At 41.6% G+C, this 21,974-nt stretch overlaps 1 protein-coding gene across 2 annotated transcripts in view; it reads left to right on the top strand.

The window, feature by feature from the left end:
• Positions 1 to 21,974, top strand: part of CMIP (c-Maf inducing protein) — a 129,761-nt gene that overhangs the window by 50,433 nt on the left and 57,354 nt on the right. For both annotated transcript variants that reach the window (XM_040075342.2, XM_040075343.2), the window contains exon 2: positions 17,947 to 18,072. In XM_040075342.2, coding sequence (XP_039931276.1) covers positions 17,947 to 18,072 — 126 coding nt within the window. The remainder of the gene's footprint in view (positions 1 to 17,946; positions 18,073 to 21,974) is intronic.

Below are 21,974 nucleotides of genomic sequence, written 5' to 3'. Positions count from 1 at the left end.
GGTTCTGCTTGCTGGGTTAAGCAGCCTAAGGAGTATTGGCTGTAGTGTGCAGGGTGTGTGTTTGAGCTGGCTGCCCTATTTTCAGGATAATGGTGGTATCTGCGCTTGACTACCCTGGCTGTGCTGTGACAGCATCCCAGGAACCCTTGTGATTTATTAGGAAATGTTCTCTTTGCTGGTCGAGACAATGTAAGTTGAGAATTATGAGCTTGGTTGTGCCTACAAGGATGTGGAAGTCGCAGGCTGGATGGTTGCTTTGTAAAACTGGCACGTAGTATAAGCTTGTACCATACCACGTTGTGAGTGGTGCTGTCCTTGCTTTTGCCAAGTTAATTTAGGCAGTTTGAGAAAATAAACTAAGCTCAGCTGTTGCGTGCTACTTTGTGATAAGGCATCTTATGTGTGAGATGATTTTAGTTTGACAGATTATTCAAATTTGGGGCTGTGCCTTTTTCTCTGCTCTATAGAAAATGAAGTGAAGCAGCTTACTTCTCTGTGGCAGCAAATGGGTTTGGATCATTCTTTTTTTTTCTTTATTTGATATACTTGGTTTCCTTTGGCCAAAAATAAAAGAAACTCCTTGTCAGAAGGCAGATTCTGAGTTCATTTCAGAATGAGCTAAACAAGAAATTCTGCAAGTAGACAGTGATATGTTACCAGCTTAAAGGAAGGTGTGTGAAACCTAGAAACCTTTGAGAGCCTTAAAGGTCAAATCAGCCTGTGAAAGTCATCAGAACAGATTTTGGGAAGCTGGGACAGAGTTGCTAGAAGGGCAGTAACACGCCCATCAACTTAGGAGCTGCTGAGCTCCTCTCCTTCGTTGTGCAATTAAACCGGTTCTTATTTTTCAGTTTCGATTGTTTGGAAGGCTTTCCTCCCTCCCTGGGACGAGTTCAGCTGCAGATGTTAGTGAGTTTACAGCAGCACTCCCCGTGCATTCGCTGCCGTGGCGCTCGCTGGAGTCGCCCTTGCTGAGCCCTGCTCAGGGAGCACAGCTTGGAGCACTCGGGGTCAGCCTTGGCCTTCCCTGCACGGCTGGCCAAAACCGGGCTTTTAACACCAAACCTGCCGTCGAACGCTCGCTCTCTGCAGATTTTTCTCCGCTTTCTCAGGGAATAAGGAGCATAAAGTCCGGTTGCTGACGTCTTTCAGCTTCTGCTGAAGCAATTAGGGAGTGCTGGCGGCGGAGTTCAGCTCTCCCCTCGCCGGGCCTGGAAGGCCGCGTGAGGGAGGAAGCGCTGGGGTTGAGAGCGGTTTCATAATCTTCGGTGGGAAGGCAGAGCGCGTCACTGCGGACAAACGGCTTCAGAAGTCGCGCATCACGGCGCTGATACGCAGCACTAAATACGAGCCTGCCTCCGCTCTTGGCTGCTTTGTCGGCCAAGGAGCTGATACTGCTGGAATGTGGGGAGTCGGTGGGTGCGTGAGCAGTATGGGGTTTCTCCCCGGAGGGGGCCTTGCCTCTGGGGCTGAGCGCGGCCGCGGTCCCTGGCTCTTGGGAGGCTGTGCAGTGACAGCTCTCTCCTCTCTGGACACTCTCTCTGGTCAGTGGCTCCCTGGCACCTGACCTCGCTGATAAAGTCAAAAACTCAATGAACAGTCAGCTGCTGTTAACACCCCAAACACAGAGGGTGTCTTGTCCCCAATTAGAGAGTCAACCATATAGGCATCATCTGTTGTCCAGGCTTTGTCTGATGTTAGTGGATAATGAAAAAACTCATCTTGCCTTCAGGAGGAGATGGATTGCAGCCGTATATAGAAATTATCTGACTTCTTTTTTTATCCCCCTCAGCATAAGATTGGGGAAAAGTAGTTCTTCTTGATTATGTATTTGGTTATGTTATATGGTCTTTTTTTGGTTATGTGTTCCTTATCTAAGCTTTTTTCTTTGTAGTTTGGAGTCTCCAACATATATGTGTCATAAGAGCTTACAGTCCAAAAATTAACATTATGCTGCCTACTGTCATTGCTTTTGTGACAGCATAAAAAGCTGAGCAATAACGTGAATGAAAGTTAGTGAATCAAAGTGGTAAAGACAAGATACTACCCCTAAGAATGATTTGTATCAATTGTAAAAAGAAGAAATAGATGTCAGAATTCAGGAGAGAAAAAAAAAAAAAAATAAAAAGCTTTTATTTAACAAAAATAAAGCTACTGTTTAAGTGTTAGTTTTAAATGGGAAGCAAAGCATGAAACCACAGGCAATTTGTGTGTGCGCAGTGTTGCAAAAGACACAAAAGACACTGCCAAGCACAGCAAACCTGAGCTTGAGGGGCTAGTGTTCAGAAAGGGTGTCCAGAAATGCACAGCAAAATCTGAAAAGAATGCTGTGCTTTTCTCCTTGTCCTTTTTTGAGCATGCAGAAAGTGGATGTTCAACTCCCCTTGTGTGTATTTAAGGTCACTATCTCTAACTCACACCCTTGTGTACAGGCACATTCTGCTTAGAAGCGGAAGCGTTTGCTGGAACACATTCAGAGAGCTCAGATCCTGACTGGGTGTTGCTGAAATTTCCATGCTGATTTTTAAATAGTTTCTCATCTGCACAAATTAAGTTCTGTCGTTACTTGTCTTTTGACATTGTAGACATCAAACTTCAAAGGATTTCTTGACTGCCAGATAAAATATTGGCATCCTCTAATTTCTAATAGTCGCTAAAATGAAAGAGAGTTACAGGTTCTGAGCTGGAAGGAGTAAGACTTGATCATGTTGGAATACAACTGGAATGAGAAATCTCCTTTGCTCTTTGAGAATAATTTACAAAGGATTTCAGTAGAGCAGGAAGACTTGAGTTTTCTGCTTTCAGTATTGAAATAATTGGCTCATAATTGAAAAAGGAGCCTGATTCTGCAGGCAATAATTTGTTACTTAACATTATAGAAACACGTTGTTTTTGCAAAATGGGATTAAAACAAGGAGGGAAAAAAAAAATTCAGTTTTGCTCCTCACTATATGGTGGTTTTACTCTTAGGTTTGTGTGAAAGAGATATGCACAAATTATGAAGAGCAGTGTTGTAGAATGAGAGCACAAAAGATCTGCCATTATGTTTGCCAGATCAGTGTTCTTGCCCTATTCAGAAATTTAAGGCTTATGTTTGAACAGTGGCTATAGAAAGTTGTCCTAGATTCCCTTCTTCCCGTAGTAGAGATAATGTTGCATGTTGCTGATGAACTCTTGCCAGCATCTGAGAAGATGTAATTTCTGATCAGTCTCACTGGGTTTGCAAATTTACTGTTCTGTTTGCTGGAGATTTTGCTAGAAAGAAAAAGAACAACATGGCAATTTTTTTTTTTATTTGACTGGGGGAGTTTGTGCTTTTTTCAGCCTCTGCTGTTACCATTTCTGATGGATGGTGGTAAACTCATCTCTAAATATTGTTTCAGATAAACAGAAGTGCCTGAATAGACTTGTAAAAACTGACAGGTTCACTTAGTAAGGTTTTGTATTTTGAGAACTGTAGAGCTTTGGTGAGAGCAGCAGAATGACTGTGTCCCCTCAGCTGTCATTGCCATTAGCTTTGGGTCCCTGGTGCATTATACAGCACTAATTAATACTAAAAAAAGCAAACAAAACAAAAATCTATGCAAAAAACAATCTAAGAAAAACCTGTAATATTTTCATAGGGTATTTCTAACAGTTTATAAATACAGACTTTAGCATGGAGATAGTTTTGTCAGGCACTCCAGTGAATCTGGGTTCTAGGGAGAGAGCAGGATTCCTGTTAACGCTGGGAGAGAATGACTTCTGCTGCTGCAGTCTTCCAGTTCTGTAATCCCCATTTTAAATTCTGCTAAAACCCACTTGATGTCAGCACTTTGAGATCCTGCATTCTCAAAGTTTTTTCTGTTAGAATCAAAAACATGAGCCTAGAGGAACCTGTGCCTGGGTGACACTGAATGTTAGTGTGATGTGCACAAGCATGGCCAGATGAGCAAGTTAGATCAGAAGTGCAGTTTTTGCCACATGAATGTCTGTTTTCTGGGCAGTGAACTGTCTGGGTTTGGCTCTGGTGTCATGCTGAAATGCCAGGACTGGAATGCAGTACAGAAACCAGGGGGTCTGATTTGAGTCTTAGCATTTGATTCCCTGAGAGCTGAATTTTCCTGGGCACTATTTGGTTGCTCATTGGAATTGGAGAAGCAAAGACTCAGATTTATAAAATTCTTTGGTTACATGTATGTTTTTAATGATATCCCTAGAGCATTTGGGGGCTATTCAGAAGAAAAGGGAAGAGATGCAGGAGCATGTAGTTCTTATTTTCCATAATGCAGTTGCATATGGCTGTACTACATTTACTTTAGTATTTACATAACTCAGAGGGACATCTTTTAACCTTTGAATTCTGTCTGTAGTCTGAATTCACACCTTTGATGCATTCCTTTTTGGAGAGCATTAGACTTGGTTATAGATCAAGACAAAAGTGTTGCAGAGCATCACCTGAATCATCTCCATCCTCAGCCTGGTTCAGTCTCAGCTTTATTAATGACATGCTGATGGTTCAGCTGCTGATTTCTGTCTCCAGATAATGTCAGACCATACTAATGAATGTCATTAATTGATTAAAATGATTCATGAGATAACTGAGATTTCAAGGGATCCAAACTTCAAGTATAATGGCGGGGAAGCTGCAGATTATCTTTGTGTGACAGGGCTGCAGTAATTTCTGGGAATGGTCTGGTAACTTGCATCCAAGATTCCTGTAGAACGGTCATTTTGAAGGCATTTTAATTAGATATTGTGGAGACCAATTGTGTGATGTGGATTATTAAGGAGAAAAGTAAATTCCATAAAGCTTTGGTCACCATGGGTTTTCTTTTTTTCTCTAGACCTTCAGCACCTGTGAAGTGCAGATGCTCAGGGCAGGTTTGAATGCTGTAAAGAGGACCAGTAGAATCATCCTGCAGCAGCCAGTGAAATGGTTGAATTTTTGCACCTGTGTATATGCCTTAAACATTTTTTGGCACCAAAAGTGTCATCTTCAGCTCTTCTCGTCCAACATTTTAATGGTCTGCCACGGCTATTTATGCTTTTTGTAAGGTTGATGGACAGTTCTCATAACGTGCCTTGTCAGTAGCTCTGTTTATTTGTCGTGGCAGTGTTGCAAGCCTGTGCTACTTCTTTCTCAGCAAGGACAATACAGTTTCCATTCTTCTTTGTTCTGGGATGATGTTTTCCTGCTAGGAAAACTGAATGGGTGCAGCATTAGTCAGGGACCGTAGTTTTTAACGCCTGAGAAGAAACATTGTGATTGTCTAGTCTGACGTCTTCAAAACCTCATCCAGCAAGTTTGGCATTGACTTGTAATTTGCAGCTCACAAGCTTTTCATTCTGTTCATGAATGTGTGAGGGAGTAAATGACAAGTTTAGGGGTTGAATCTCAGTTCTTTACTCTTGTGCTGAAAGTTGTTGCAGCCACTGGTTGCTTGTCACAAAATGTGTCTGCAGTACCTGGGATTCTAAGCTAAGTGCCCCAGCAGTTTTCCTAATGACTTGCCCAAGGTGCTCTTAGTTACTGAAGGACAGAGTTATGTTTTCCTTTTTCTACATGAGTGAAACCTAGTGCAGCTACTGAATTAACCAATTTGGGTCTTCATGATGGAGCCTTTGTTCTTGGCAGTACAAGGACTTGCATTCATTCTGAAGACAGTTTTCTCTCTGCAATGTTGTTGACTCTTGTGTGCATCTGCAGCTGTATATTTAGAGCCGGATGTAATATTTCTAGAGACAATAACATGCTTAATCTAGTGATAGATTACTGCCAGGATTAGACATGAGGGCTGTGTTTTAAGAAGTGCTGTTAGAATTCAGTGGCATCTACAGTGCATCTGCTGCCACCGAGGCGCTGCTGCTGCATCTTGCAGAGGTCACAGTATCAGGCTGGAACACTGAGTTTCCACCTCTGTTTCACAACCTCACAAATCAACAATATACTGGAAAGAAATGGGAAAAAAATCCTTAAAATATCAATAAAAATAAAAGAATGGGGGGGCTGATGACTGGATATATCTTCCTTGTGAGCGGGCATGTAGAGACAGTGAGCTTAGATGAGATAATAAAGAAAATGGGAGACAAGACAAGAATTTCAGAGGTGTGGTTTGTCTGGCACTGGTGTTTGTGGCTGAGCTTGTAATGCTCTGATATGCACCAGATACGCTCACAGGCAGTTGCACCTTTGAAAATAAGACACTCCTTCTTCATGCCTAATCCTTGCATCACAGGAATGGCTCCAAACATGCAGTAAAGCCTTTGATCTGTGCTTCGAGAGTGGTACTGGCAGAAAATTATTAGGATTGGCTGCGGAGGTGTTAGGATGTGAGTTAAACTGGAACTTTCTGTCAGTACTTTGGATCTGAGTCTGGCTATTTTTTGCTTTCCAAAGAACATGAGTTGAGGTTAAAGTTGTGAACTTAAATCTGAAGCAGAGAAGCATTTCCAGTGTTGTTCTCTGAACTTTTGAGTTGAATTTAGAGATCCAAAATCTTGAAAATGTTGGAGTATTTGGAAAACATCTGCTGTGCTGTTTACAGTGTTGAATTTGGTTTTGGTTTCTGTTTTATTCATTTCCAGTAACCTGGAATTCATTGCAAGAAAACAAGAACAGAATCTGATTTGATATTCAAATATCTATATTTAAAATTATATATTTTTCAGAAACAGAAAGCAAAAAACTCTTTCTCAGCAGAATGCAGGATAGAGAAAAAGACAGAGATTACTTTATCTTGCAAGCTTTGTATTTCCTTTCCAATTATAATACTTCCCTAAAATGACTTGATAACATCTAGTTGAAGCTTGCTGAGCACTTGGGCCTTTTTCAGAAGTAAAACATGGTTGCTGTGCCTTATTTTAGGAGGCTTTATATTTATTTAACCTGTTTCTTTGTCTCCAGGGAAATTAATAAAGAAATCTCTATATAAAGCATTCTTCTGTAAAAGATATCTGGAAAGATGTAAGTAGGAAAATGATTTTCAGCCCTTCATACTCATTCTGCTCAGGTTGATTTGCTGGTAAGCCATATTTTTCAACATAATAGTGCCATGAGAGTCTGTCAGTGCTGCAGTAACACGTAGCCAAGGCAATTCCTAGGTCACTGTTAAGATTGTGAGCTGTGCAGCAGTGGTGTCATACAGTGATGTGGTGGCATTTGTGGATTTTAATGACACAGAGGAGGGCAGGAATGCTTATCCCTTTTTTCCATCCCTGCTTTGAGTAAAGCTGATGCAAGCGGTAGTGAGCAAAATGCAGGATGTGTGTTCAGGTGTAGAGTTCAAACATACACCTAATTTGGAAGCTTTTGTATTCTGCTGAAACCAAAATGTCACCAAAGGGAAGCAACTCATGTTTTCATCAATGTTTGGAGTCCACATCGTATAACACTCCCTGGTGGCTGTAAGACTGTGATGGATTGAATTCAGATTCACCATTAAATGCTAATGTACTTCAGCAGTATTGGCTTTCTCTTGGAAAATCTGCGGCCAGTTTAACTTTGGGCAGGCAGATCACTAATGATATTCAGATTCCTGGAAATTTTTTAGGCTAATGGTAGTATCTGTGCACTTTCTTCCCTGACTGGAAAACTCAGTCCTACAAACTTGTGTTTACAATATTTAAGGTTTTATAGAAATGAGGTATGCCCTTTAGAGATAGTAAATAAATTAATACAGTAATCCTGATAGAAGACAAGGATGTTGGTGCAGAATTATGCACAGACCTGACAGTGTAATAGAGCTTGAAAACCAAAACATAATTGCCAAAAGTGGGAGTGAAACTTGCAGCCATTGTGCTGACACAACCTGAAAGTTCAGCTTGTCTTAAAGGCTGGAGTTATTTTAAAACAGATTTTTGATATGAAACTGGGAAGGGGGGTGGGGGGAAGTTGCTCTAATCTAGTATGCAAAGCTGCTGTTTTGGGAGGGTGTTTTTTTCACTGAGTGTGTAACTCTCAAGTGTATCAGCCATCTCTATGTCGATTGATTGTGTGCTGCACAATTCTTCCCAGCAGCATTGTGGCTTCTCTATGGTCTGGGAATATAAATAAGGCCAGTAGGCAGGCAGAGGAAACCCAGAAAGCTCATTTTTCCTGCAACCTGGGAAGCACTTGTATTTCTTTTAGCCTTCAGATCACTAGCTGCTGGCTGTGTAAGTAACTGGGTTTTTCCAAAATTGCATCCCCCAGAGATGCATTTAGATGGTGTGGTGTGTTGTGGGAGCCCCTGGCTGTCTCTCAGGCAGTGGCAGGGAGGGCAGGTACATCTGTTTCTTTGCCCACACGTGAGCCCTGTGTCAGAGCATGCAGAGGAAACAAGTGAATGTGTCTTGTTGAGGGCTGAATCATCCCATTGGAACAGAAAATGCTGTTGGAGGACTAAGATGCCTTAGTTTTCCAAAATACACTGTGAGACAGAAGAGCATGATGCATTAGCTCCTGATAAACAGGGCTTCTCTGGGAGGCATCTCTTCAAAGCTGTGTGCGCTGGGATCCCTGGGGGAACTATTGCAATTCCTTGGAATTCTTCTCCAGCCTTTCGGGAGCCACCCAGATGAAAGGCTTTGCCAGTTTCGCAGTGCCTAATTGTAGGGCTGTTCTCTGTTCTGCTTTTCAAAGTGTGTCTGTGGAGATGATGATAAGGACACCTTTCTTGAAAAAGTAACTTGCTCGACTATTAAATGTTGTATTGAAACAAGAAGTTTGCTAGTTGGGTATGCCAGTTTCATACCACTTCATTCTCCAGGAGCACAATGCCTTTGTGATTTTAGCTAAATACTTAATTACTTTTCTTCTTAAACCAAAGCGTCACTTTCCTTTGCATAGTAAGAGAACTTACAAAGGTAATTTAGGTTCTAACTGGTGTTCTGTGTCCTCTCCATTGTGCATTTCCCAGTCAACTGGCACTTTTCTCCAGTATTTACTCTGCTATTTCAGTGCAGTTGCCCTCTCCTTCTCCATTCCCTCCCTGTCTCCCTTCCTCAGAGGTATTGCACATACTTCAGTCAGCTCTGTTTAAATAGCAGCACTCCCTCCCAGTACAAACAGCCAGTCAGATGTTAAACAATGAGCGAGACCAGCAGCGGAGGAGGTACCGGCTGGTACCTGCAGGAGAGCTCCTGCTGGAGGGAAGGAAAGGACACTTTGCATTCGTGTCATTCTGTAGTGCTGAGAAACACAGAATCAGGGCGAAATTGCTGCTGCAGACATGAGAGATGAATTTCACTTAAAATTAAGCAGACCTGTCCAAGTTATAGTAGAAGGTAAGACAGGTCAGCCAAAGCACTGTCACTTTAAGCACATTTTTCCACCTCCTCCTGTAGCAGAAGGTGATTCCAAATGGCTCTGACTCATCCCCAGGAGGTGCCTGTTGGTTTTTTTTCCTAATAGCAGTGTGAGTTTAGTGAGACTGTCATTAGCAGGATATCTATAGCTTTTTTGAAGGCTTTGCTGCATGTCCTTTCTGTTCTTCTCTTTGTACAGCACAGAGCTGTGTTAGTATTTTTCCTGGGAACTCAAGACCTGCTCGTATTTTCTCCAAAAATGATGAGATTAGAGCATTCCCTGTTGGGAATTCAGAAGCTTAGCTGGGTTACTGCACTCCCCATTCTGTACTTGTTCATCAAATTGAGACTGGATGTGGTTTCCTGGAACTGCAGGGTTAAGGGTGGATTAAAAAGAAGAGGAAAAAATTGTTAATGGAAATTGTTTGAGTGTCTAAGTGTCTGAGGGATTCAGTGTTCTACAGGTAAAAGGCATGAACATAAGTAATGTTGGAGAATGCTTCTTGAAATGGAAATCAGGACTTAATGTATATTTTATTTATGCTATGTTTAGTTTTGCAACAATTTAATTTCTTGTAAATAAATTGTAGTAAGAAATGAGTTGGTATGAACATTGAGGAGGTGGTGAGAATTGTCAGTATTACAGAGTCCGTGATTCAGATTCTGTATTTCTGATGGGACCTGACATAGCTCAGTTTCTTACAAATTCATTAATTTACACTTGGATGACCTTTCAGGTTTGACATATTCCCAGGTGATAGAGGTAAATGTGTTGCTTCCCTCACAGCTGCCTTCAGCCTTTCTGGTTTGTAAAACCCTAAAATTTTCCATGGGAGGATCAGATCCTTGCGCAGTGGATATGACCCTACTGATAACGAATGTGGTTTCCTTCTTCACCTTTTGTTGACCTAACAGAGATAGTGAACAGCCTGCCTTTGGGGATCTGTTAACCAGAAGTAAAAACCACTACAAGTGCAAGGATGATCTGCAATTGGAACCTGCTCTTGCCAGTACCTAAACCAGTTCTGAAAAACCCAGCTGCACAGAGGTCTCCTGTTAACAGTACAGCTTCCAGTTATTCAACAGACTGATTATCCAGGTGCCACCTTTGTATTTGAAACCAGCTGATGACCTTTCATTGAAGGGTGGCATTTTAATCTAGCTTATATTGTGTCTGCTTGGTCTGAAATCCTTACACCTAACACTCTCTCCTCTCTGATTTAGCAGCACTTGATGCATCTTCATAGAGTGTGACACAGCTGATTTGTTGAAAGAGAATTGATAATAGAGAGCAGCCTTGAACAAGGATGTGGTTTTGTTTTCTGTTAAATCATCGTTGCTATAGTGACCTAAGATCTGTTTAGCACTCGGTAGGTATATCATATTCTGGGCAAAAATTAGGGATTTTTCAGTATTCCTCTAACAACTGTCTTACAGAAGTAGGTGTGTGTACAGTCTTTCTGCAAGAAGTCCCTGATTCTCTACTGCTGCTCCTCTGAGTACTTGCTGTATTTTGGCTGGTGATGTCCTTTCTTTACTGAAGAAATTTCAAGGAAGTTGGATAAATAACATACCCATCTTGTCAAGGCTGGGGAGTATTTCTTCCCAAAGGAGAGTTTCATGGACTGCAGTGATAAATGCAAAAAGACGGAGAACATGAACCGTGCTAAGGAGTTCTTACAAATTAGTGACCCAGTTTTGGAGGAGGGGGATGTTTTTGAAGCTGATTCACATGGCTGGAGTCAGGAAGTCTGAGTTCTTCTCCCACATCTCTCAGGCTTCTCATGTTCCATCAGGTGTGATCAAGGGCATGGTGCAGCTGCAACCTTAACTGAGATATTCTTCTCTGTTGAAAAGTGGGGAATAGTAATGCTGCTCTTCGAGTTCTTTACATTCCTTGGGAGGTGTTGAAGTCTTCAGTGCACGCCTGGAGAGTTGCTGCTCCAAGCAGAGATGCTCCACCTGGCAGGGCAGTCAGGCCAGTGTCTGTGAAAGTCTCGCTGTGTCTGGCAGTGTCTCCTCCCTTTCTATTCCTGCTTTCTGGCCTGGGACCAATTCCTGCCCCTTGGCAATGATCTGGCAGATTTGGCCACTATCTCAGTGGCAAGCTGTGGTCAGCCTCCAGCTCTGCAGTGGGGTGGGTGCACCTGGCAGCATGTCCTCATCTCTGTTAGCAGAGGTCTGACAGCAGGAGACAAGGTTTCTTAGATAAGCTTGACCTTAGAGCTTTTTGGACACCAGCATGGCAACCGGTGTAACATTCAGTGCTACTGGAAGTCTCAGGAGGTCTCAAGCTTTTGTCATGTTAAGCTGGCCAGAGAGAAAGGGTTGATTTCTTACAGTCTGCTTACACAAGGTCATCTTGATAATGGGCCTCTTCAGAAAATCGTCAAGATATGTCTTATTTTGCTCTCAGAAATTCAAATAAGCGAGCCTTCAGAAGTGCTCCTTCACCTGGGTTTGACAGTAAAATAAAAGAATGTCCTTGTTTTAAAAAAATAAATCGATATGAATTTCAGCTAAATAGTACATTTTTCCTGCTTATTTTACTCTCCTGTCATGGCACATATTCCATTACATGACCTTATTTTCCCTTTTGCTTAATAATGAACTTCTCTTCTGTGCTTTTAACTTGCTTCAGATCTGAATTAATTTGAAGTGCTTCCCACTGCTGGTGTCTGCCGCACAGGTTTTACATATTTTAAGCTCATATGTCCTAATCTTGAGACCAGTTTTTTCTTGTCAGCTCTTTGATGGACAGTTTTGGCCTGTCCCTTTGCTAAAACTCCACATAAGTGATATTCCAGCCCTACTGCAGATTGGAAGGGTTTTTTTTTTCCCCCTGCACAGTGTGGGGTAAGCTGTTTCTTACTGGCAGCTCTTATATTTTTATCAGTTTTGTAAGGTTAATTAATGCAACAGCCTCCAGTCTTGGTTGTCTTAAATATTTAGAGGAAAGAAAGAGATTTATGCACATTTTTGCTGCTGAGCTAGATTTGGTTGAACTTCTGTTGGATTTCTGAGTTAAGATTCCCAGCTGGTGTAAATCAGTGAAGTTCCACTGATTTATTTTGGATGACCAGCTCTGTGGAGGATCTGGTCTTCCTCAATTAAATCCTGTCACTGAACCTGAGCTACTTTACACTGAGCTTATGACAGTTGCTGCTGTATTTTTGTGTGGAGCATGTGGGATATATTTCTGCTATCTTTTATCTCTCTGTATAAAGAAAGAGACAGGTGTGTGTGTGTACATTTATACACACACAGACATGCATGGATGGTTATACACACAGCCACCCACACACAGAGTACTGTGCTGGAAAACCCCCTCCCTCTTTTTCCTGTCATCACTACTGGACTAATAACACCCTTGACTTTGACTGACATGGAACCTCGCTGAAGATTTGGGTCAAAGTGACCAAATTTGTTTCCATGTACCAAAAAATTTCAAACCCAACTGACCAAAACCCCGCCAAGCATCAATTCCCAACTTGGAGATACTTAGGAACAATGCAGCTCCAAGCAGAAATAATTTAGATTTGCCCCATGGGGAGACCCCATGGGTGGTTGGATTGAGCACCCATTTCACTACACAGAGCAGATGGAATCTTTTCTTGAGGTCCAACACATAAAACCACCTACTTACCTGGAGGAGTGGGGAGGGAATGGTGATGATGGGCAGGTTGGGAGGCTGGGAAGTCCGATAGATTAGGTGAGAATGTTGTTCCAAGAAAGCTCAGAATTACCTTTGTGTAGTTGTGGGGCAAAGTTGGGTGTCTCTTTGCTGTTAGTCTTTTTGTCTGTTTTGTTATCAGGTTAATCCCTGAGATTAACATTGACTCTCTCAAGTCATTATAACAAGTGAGCGTGGCAGTAAGTTCTTCCATGTCAAGAATAAGACAAATTGTACTGTACTGCATATTGTGGCATAGTACTACTAATTGCTGAACTTGATAAATGTCTTCTGATAGGTTCTGTAGTTAATGAGCAAAGATGTTAATTGCCCTTATCTGAAATATCTATATTTGCCGGGACGTTCTCTGGAGCCATGGATGTCTTCTAACAGAGATTTATTACAAATCAGCCATTGTTTTCAGCAGTTTCAGAGTCCATTACCCTTCAGTATCAGCTGAATAGTCTCCACTCCCATGAAAGTTTTGAGAGCAATCAGCTCTTCCTTGTGTGTTATTTAGCAGGTTATTTGGGTATGGAAACTTACGTATGATACAGCACGCTTGGCATCCTGGGCTACAGCAGGAGCATGGCTCACTCTTAAGAGCAGCCAAGAGAGAAATAAGCACCTGAGAGTGGAAGAGAAAGGGCCTGGAATAGCCCCATTTCCCCCCACCATCTGGAGTATTTAACTGGGAAAATCATTCTCCCTTGTTGTTGTGTTGGTGGGAGTTGTCAGTCTAAATATGTTTTAATGCAAATAACTGTTTCTATTTGTAGAATTCATCTTTTCTAGGTGCTTTCTTTGGAAAATGTGCAGCTGAAGATTTAGTGCATTATTATATGAGTAAGCGCATACAAGCCTCGTATTAACAGTGGACGTCATGTTTATTCTTTCCCTTTTGGAATTCTGGAATTTCCCATGGAAGCAAGTGGGCAGATTTTTGCATTATTGAGTAGTTTGCTGCTGCCGACTTTTCCCAGAAACACAAGAGACAACCAGGCTTACGCAGGAGCCTAGATGTTCTTCCAGTTTTGGGAGGCCTGGATTCCCCTAAGATTTGATTTGTAGTAGGGTTTGGTGTGTGCCTATTCTGGTGCAAAGTTTCAGAGCTGTATGATTAATAAATCTTTATGGAACTGAAAAAAGACCAAGTTCTCACTGAGGTTAAAACATACCTGATTTCCCAGCAGAGAAGTTGCATGTTTTGTTAGGGGGCTAAAGGCTAATGGGAAGAGAAAAATGTTTCCTTGTGGGGTTTTTGTTGTAATAAATTGCATTTTCATTTATGAATCCCTTACAGTTTTTCTGAACATGTACAACAGCAAACAATCAGAAGTTCAAACTGTAACTGTAAATCTGTAAGCTGACATACGTAGATTCTCTGGCCAAACTTTCTTAAGTCAGGGATTAATTTTATAGAGTGAGGTAGAAAAGTTCATTATCTATCTTCCTTTCATAGATTTCAGACTTTGCCAGGAAATATAAATCTCCTTTCAAAAATGACAACTATAAAATAAGAGTTATTATTTTCTTAAATAAAGGCTTTTTCAACTGAACTTGACATACTGCTGCACAGGATGCTGTGGCTTTAGGCTGTCTGATACCAATAATAAAACTGAAGTATTGAGGTCCTCAGCTCCCCTATATGTTGTCCCTAAGTTATGTTAACATACTATTTTCTGTTTCATGTTAGAAATGGGGCTGAAAGAGCTCAAAAGTAATCTGGCAAAAACTGGATGTGTTCCCTGATCTGCCTGACGCCACAGCCAGACAAATATTTGTACGGGCAGAGACAAAGTGGGTGGATGGAGGTGGGAATGCTGCTTGAGACTGGTATTGATGCCAGATGCTTCGTGGTGACCCGCTGAGGATCTGTCTCATTTTAGGTGTTTTCAAACCTCTGAATCCGCATTTCTGGCCTTGCGTGTTGTTCTAATTTGACTTTCCCATGGAGGGACCTGGGGGTGAGGATGCAGCTTCTGGGGGGGTGGGTGCAAGCACGACCAGCTGCAACATGAGAACGTGCAGCACTCGCACTGCTTATTTATCAACCACAGTGATTCACTGTGATTGACATTCACATACCTGAATGCCAAAATAACCTGTGTTTTAAGAGAAACCAGTGACTCAGGCTGTGGTTTTACCTCAGGCCATTTCCTGATAAATGGCTGAACTGTGCTTGGTGTTGAGAAAACACTGCTGAGGAGCAGGGCTCTGTCCTTGCATCTGTGTGTGGAGAGGTTAGGAAAAGGACACCTTTGTGTGGGGCTGACCTTCTGCTTGTGAGTGTCGTGGTCTCTGTGAGGAGCACCACAACTCTGTGAGCTCTGGGAAGACTCAGGTCTGATGACAGCTCTCTTTTGTTGCTTCTCCAGGGCATTTCCCTGCCCAGCGCTGATGTGGGAGCATAGTCCTCAGTGTTGGACAGCACAATTTTAAGGAGTGCTCTGCGGTGATAAATCACTGTGCTTTAGACACACTCAATTGTGAAACAGAGGTGAAGCTGCCTGTAAACAGGTGTTTTCAGAACTGAAAATATTTCACTTCTCAGAACACGGTGTTTTTAGTGAAAGAAGCAATGCATGTGATGATGCTTACAGGGATTGAAGTGTATTTAGGGTGCTCATTTTTTGAGTTAGCGGCAAACAACTGTATGCGTGCAGTATAGCTAGATAGAAGCTGTGGACATGGGATTATATGAATGTTACATTGTGAATGTCATTGGCTTTCATTTAGGGTGACTGACCATCTGCATAATTCCATCTTCTGGTTTAGGTAGTCCTCCCATCCTTGGCAAACTGTGGAACTTGGCTCCTCCATTCTCCTTAAGGAAAAGGACTGTCCTGTGAGAAGTGTATGCCTGGGATGAAATCCCAGGCTACAGAGCTGTGGTTGAACTGGCTCAGTTGTCTTTAATGCTGTTGAAATGGATGATTTAAGGTATAGGAGAAGCTTCTCTTGGGTACAGATTCTGTGAGAATTCCTCAAATCCTCTTTGAAGTTAATGGAGGGTATTAAGGGCAGTCAGCACCTTCTTAAAAGAGAAATTTAAATGGCTTTGATTAATTTCATTTTATATTTGCATTAACTGGTTCTGGAATTCTCCCTTCTCCGGTCTTTCAGAGCATGTTTTTGATAACTTTGCCCCCTGAGCATACTAGATTTTATGTTGGCTGTTTTGATATTTTTTCCCTGAGTGTTGTAATGCTGATTACCAAAGGATCTTGGGCCTTTGGCTTCCTGTGAGAACGAGATAATTACTCTCCAGCAGGCAATGCATGACGTACAGTATCAGCATTAAGCCACTGGGATTCCAGTCACTAGTGTAGAACAATATTGTGGGTAAATGAATAAGCAGAAGTTTATCATACTTCCTGCATAACAAGGTTTTCGTTAAAGAGACAGTGAAAATTGTTTTCACCCAGGGCCGGTGCTAAATGGGCGCTGCTGCAAAAACAGTTGGAGAAAAAGACATTGAGGTTGAGCTCTGTGGCTCGCTGGGTTTTTCTTGCTGAAAAGACAGCTGAGTTCTTGTAACAGCAAAGGTGGGTGACAGGGCTGTCACTGCGTTTTTGGTGGATGACGTTTATGGGCTTAGAAACATGTATGAAGTGTCTAATTCCAAAGTAGGGTTTCCAGATGCACCACCCACTTAACTTATGGAAGAGAGTTGTACCAATTAGAAGCAGAGACGTTCCAAATGCAATTTGCTTATTTCACACTCGCCCCCAGGAATCCTGTGTTGTGATTATAGGAGTTGGCCCTGTTTGACCCCGAAATAAGACGTGGTTTCTCCCTTGCCTTCATTATTACAAGACTGTCAGTTAAAAATAACTTATGTATTGGGCACAGTGGGAGTGAGTTTGAGAAGTTGAAGTTACATGCAAATCAGCAATAGTGAGAAAATAATTCATAAATGTAATGAGCTCTATTCTCTTCAGAGACATGGTCACGTCTATGGTTTATCCATGAGGTGGGATTAATTATTTCTGTATGAAAATAGTTTCTCTGCCACAGCAATACTGATCAGTTCACTTATGCTGTAGCACAGCAAAGTAAATTATGTCTTTGGAGGACCTCTGTTAAATATTCAATTACTTTAAAAATTACTTGCATAAAGTACAATGTATGTACACATACTCAATAGATACACAGCTATAGCAATGTGTATTTACTTGGTTTAAGACATAATTTCATGTGTGCTTGCACAGATACATTTATATTTCAGCTTATCTCAGAGATAATTGTACTTCTGTAATGCCTAAGAATTACAGGGATACTAACAAGGAGTTTCATATTTAAGTTTGTTTTCCTGAAACTATCAGTTTGTATTGTACATTTAATTGCAAAATGCAGTTACGTATTTATGTTTTAATTGTGACTTTGATTGTAAACCATCAGGACTCTCAGCAGGAAACCAGCACTTAACCTATAGGCCAAGATGAGTACGTTGGTTGCTTTGCTTTTGCTTGAGTCTGAAACTTGAGGGCTGTATCTTTGGAGCCCCAAGAACCACTGTCAAATGAAAGAGTCTGGATCTTGATGATGTGGTCTATCAAAATTTCAGCTGAGGAAAAGAACGAGGATGTGTGGAATAAAGCAATCTTGCCTTAGGACAGTGCTGATCCTTCTGTGTGATTAAGACTCTTCATGCAATGACAGCCTATGCATGGACAGACCCATTCATAGCTGAATTCAACCTGGAATTAGCTTCCATTGATCTTTAGGTCCAAGACAGTTTGATGTTTGTGTATTTCAGGCACCTTGGAGTGGCCTGGTTTTGTTTTTATGTGAGTGATCTTAACATTTGAATGAGTTGGAGGAAGGTGGCTGGATGGGTCTCTCGCTTGAATGACCTGGGTAGAAATTTTGCTTTTCAATTAGATTTTGCAGATACTTTCAACACCAAGAGTAATTTTCGTAGTGCTGTTCTTGCTTTGAAATTGTGAAACTTAGGATGGCTAAGTAAACATTTTTTTCCCTTCTCCGTTGTTTTCTTGCAGCCAACTGGGTACATGGAAAACTCCATTTCCTACAGTGCTATTGAAGATGTTCAACTGCTCTCCTGGGAGAATGCCCCTAAGTACTGTTTACAGCTCACGATCCCGGGGGGTACTGTCCTACTGCAGGTACAGTAAACATAAAAGTACAACTTTCTTTCTCTCTTACTGGGAATCTCCTTCAACTTCTTGCTGTTTTCTGTGCGTGAAATCTAAATTAGATGGACTCAGAGAAGGCAAAGAACTTGGTGCTGTCAAATTATCTAACCACCAGAAAATTTGTTCGGGGTGATAGCTCTCGAACTCTTTGTGGTGGTCAACAGTCAGAATGGAAATTCTGGGCCACGGTGATTAAATCTTCTTGCTAAATTTGTGCACATTGATACAGGCCTGGAACGATTGTATTTTTACATATAGTCCTATTCCTGCATGAAAAAAATTGAAAGTTTTGTCCTTGAATTCATATAGTAAGCCCAAAATTTGCACTGGAACTGACAGATACCTATTTTTAAAATATGCTCAATCTTCACTGAAATATTTCAGTGTATTTGTATGGATGTCTGTATATGCTGGTTCTCTGAAGTGTTGTTTTCAAGCAGAAGACGCTGTGTTTACATTATTCCAGATTTCTTCATCCACTTGTGAGGCTTTATAGGCCCCTTTAGGTCACTGCAAGTTTTAATGACAGAAAAGCACTCTACAGCACTGAGCTTTGGAAATACTCGAGTAAGTAGGAAAAAGCTCCATGGCCCCCGAAGAACTTTGAAAGGTCATAACTTAAAAATACCAAACTGGCTTCAACTTAACTCTTGCATGGTTCTCAACGTTGTTTTGAAGATAGTTTATTTGTTACCCTTTGGGATTTTACTTTTTCAGTTGATTATACAGCCATGACTATGGTGTAAATGTATTTCATCCAGGAAATGTAGGACCGTGAAGACAAGCCGTGATTTCCCAACAGCTAGATTAGGGTCCTTATTATTGTTGAAATGTTCCTTGCCTAATGCATTAATGGAATTAATTAGACAGAAAGTAGTCTGAATTTCTCAAGCTGGTTGATTTTCTCGTGATAATTTTGATTCTGCTTTTTCCATAAATTTCCCTAGTAGTGCTAGCATTTATGTTTATATCTGTTTCAACAGATGGAATAGTTGCACCTGCCTTTCCAGATTCTGTTTCCAAGTCTTTATTCTGTAGTTTATGGCAGCTGCCTTTTTGGGTCTCCTTAATGGAATACAAGATAAAGCTTGAACCCACAGCTTCCTGCCGAGTGGAAAGGAAATTGGTAGGCTGTAATCTGGAGCAGCCTTACATTTTGTCTCCTAAAAAAAAAAAAAGAACCAGCATACCAAAAGCATAAATAATTATGTTTGTGAAACAGTAACATCTTAGCATGAATACTTTGGTATTTTCTTCAAAAAGATTGGTGTCTTTATGTAACCTCATCAGACTCATAAAGAGGTAGAGTGAGCTGGACTTCATTTATTGCTGCCTGGCTGGGCACTCTGGATCAGATTACATTATAACTATGGGAATTTCAACATAATTCAAAATACAAACTTTTAAAAATGTTTTTAATACGACTTGATCCTTAGTAGTATCTTGATTCATCAGATGTGGTCAGATTGGAGCAAGTATAAAATTAGGTTTCCCTTATACAGTTGTAATGTGTATTCAAGAATCCAAAACAATTCTCAAAGTTATGTTTAGTCTGCTGAAGAAATCGAGTTGAAAAAGCTGGATTTATGAAGTAGTTGAGTCCAGCAGAAATTCTCTAGTATATGTAACAAAGAGTAGAGGTATCCAAAAGACACTTTAGCTGAGGAGCTGAGAAAGCCCTTGCATAGTTCAGTTATTTCCAGATTTCTGAGAGACTTCAATAAACCTCTGGGAAATGGTGACTTCCAGTTTTTTATGAAATCTTTCTGCGCTGCTAATCTGAGCAGCAGCATGCTCTGATGTAATGTCCAGCTCTACTATCAGGAAATGTATGATAGTGGAACAAGTCAAACTAGTCCAAAACATGTTCCCAGTACTGTTTCTTCTGAAGTGCACTTTGGGTGAAATTGGTATTTTTATTTTTTTCCCAAAGCCTTTAAATAAATTGCGTGTGTATTTATGTAAAAATGTCTAAATGAACGGTTTTGACTACCCCGAATTTATTTAATCTGATTAATATAAATTTTATATTTTGATCTATGTTTTTGCACATGCTGCATTGTAAGTTCTTTAATACTGTGAGATATTATTGACATGATTTGACATAAAATGAAACAGTTTAGTACTTTGAATCACAGCCTTTCCCAATTTTTCATTTTTGAGACTTCATTTTAGATTGACTGTTAGGAAAAAATGCTTCACCAAAAGTGTTCTCAGGGCGTCGGCTGCCCAGGGCAGTGATTGAGTCACCATCCCTGGAAGTGTTTAAAAGATGTAGATGTGGCACCTGAGGACATGACTTAGTGATGAGCTTGGCAGTGCTGGCTTAAATGCTGAATTTGATCTTAGAGGTATTTTCTAACCTAAACAATTCTGTGCGAGATGCCACAGGAGAGCCCCTGTCCTTGTTCAAGTTTTCATCCCCTCTGTCTGCTGTCACCAGGGTCTATTTCTGGCTCATTAGTGCACAGTAATGAGTCAGAGAGGGAAGAGTGCCATTACCTTTCCTTACATCATCCCGAAGCCCTCCCATGGCAACACTGACCCATCCCAACCTATTTTAACACATGAAATCTGACAGGCAGTGCCGGAGGTGATGCAGCTCCTCTTTGGAAATCTGATCACGGTAACAGGACGTGTCTACCTGGGTTTCAGAGGGAGACCTGGTTCCCAGGCAGCAGAAGCTTAATCCGGGCTGGGTTCAGGTTTAAAAGTCATTTTCATGTGTGGAGTTCTTCCCACTCAGTGTTTATTGAATAAGCACAGCTATCTGAGCATTTCACTGCCTGGCATTTGGGGATTCCCATTGTCCCATGTGGGAGCCATGGACCGTCATGTTTCTGGGGATCGTGGACCCAGGGCTTGTGTTTTCTTTGCCCCTGCCAAATGATGTGATCCCTGGTCCTTTCCATGAGCAGCAGGCAAAATCTCAGAATTTTTTCTTCACTCTATCTATCCTCTTTCTATCCAGTTGGGATAGCAGGTGTGAAAGAAGGTGTTGCTGAAGCTGGCTCATAGGCCACAAGCTCTTGAGGCCTGGAAAGAGGAGCTAAATTTAGCTTTTGATGAAGTGTGAGCTCTTTAGTATCAGGAATAACAGGGCCTCCTTGAGCTGGGCTAGGCTTCTGCTCTTCTGCTTTCAATTTGTGAAGCACAAGGTGTGATCATGGTGTTGTGTGGATGATTATGAGGGGGTTGCTACCCTTGATAGTGAAATAACTGGAAGAACCTTTTGGAAGAGATTGGAAAAAACCTTACAGTGTAATTTCATAAGCTGCTGAGCACCGAATGTAGGAAGAGTCCCAGGAAAAAGGCTTTGGAATTTCAGTCATGACAGTACTGCCTGCCTTTCCTGTGATGTCCTTTCTTTTAGCCTTGAAGCCACGCTTCCATCCCTGTGGCTCGTGTTGTTTTATTCGCTTCTTGGCAATCGAGTGTAGTCAGAAGGAAAAACAAACAGAGCAGGAAGCCTTGACAAGCACAACAGTCACACGTTCAGCTCGGTGCTTGACCACGCTCTTTGTGCCAGGGAGTCCCCACGGTCAATGTTTCCACTGGGTTTTTAGTAATGCTTTATTTTAGTCTCCTTGGAGAACCTGCCTTTTGTTTTAAGTGCCAGTCCAGCCAATGCTGCTGGTGTGGAGAGGTCATACAAGGACCACAGCCCAGCAGGGAATATTTTAAGCAGGAAAAGGGCATTTCTAGCAATTCCCAGCAGCTCTGTGTGTCCCCTGGGTTAAGCCAGAAGAGTGGCAGGTTTCCCTTGCAGGTCTGCCCAAGTCTGAGTTGCAGTGCTGGAGGTGCAACGCTGGGATTTGTATCAGCAGCGTGAAGGTTTTGTACAGCTCTGTGCTTGCCATGGGCCTTGGCTT

Source organism: Hirundo rustica, chromosome 11, assembly GCF_015227805.2.
Source record: "Hirundo rustica isolate bHirRus1 chromosome 11, bHirRus1.pri.v3, whole genome shotgun sequence".
NCBI classification, from domain to species: Eukaryota; Metazoa; Chordata; class Aves; order Passeriformes; family Hirundinidae; genus Hirundo; species Hirundo rustica.
This window is presented reverse-complemented; position numbering and strand designations above follow the sequence as displayed.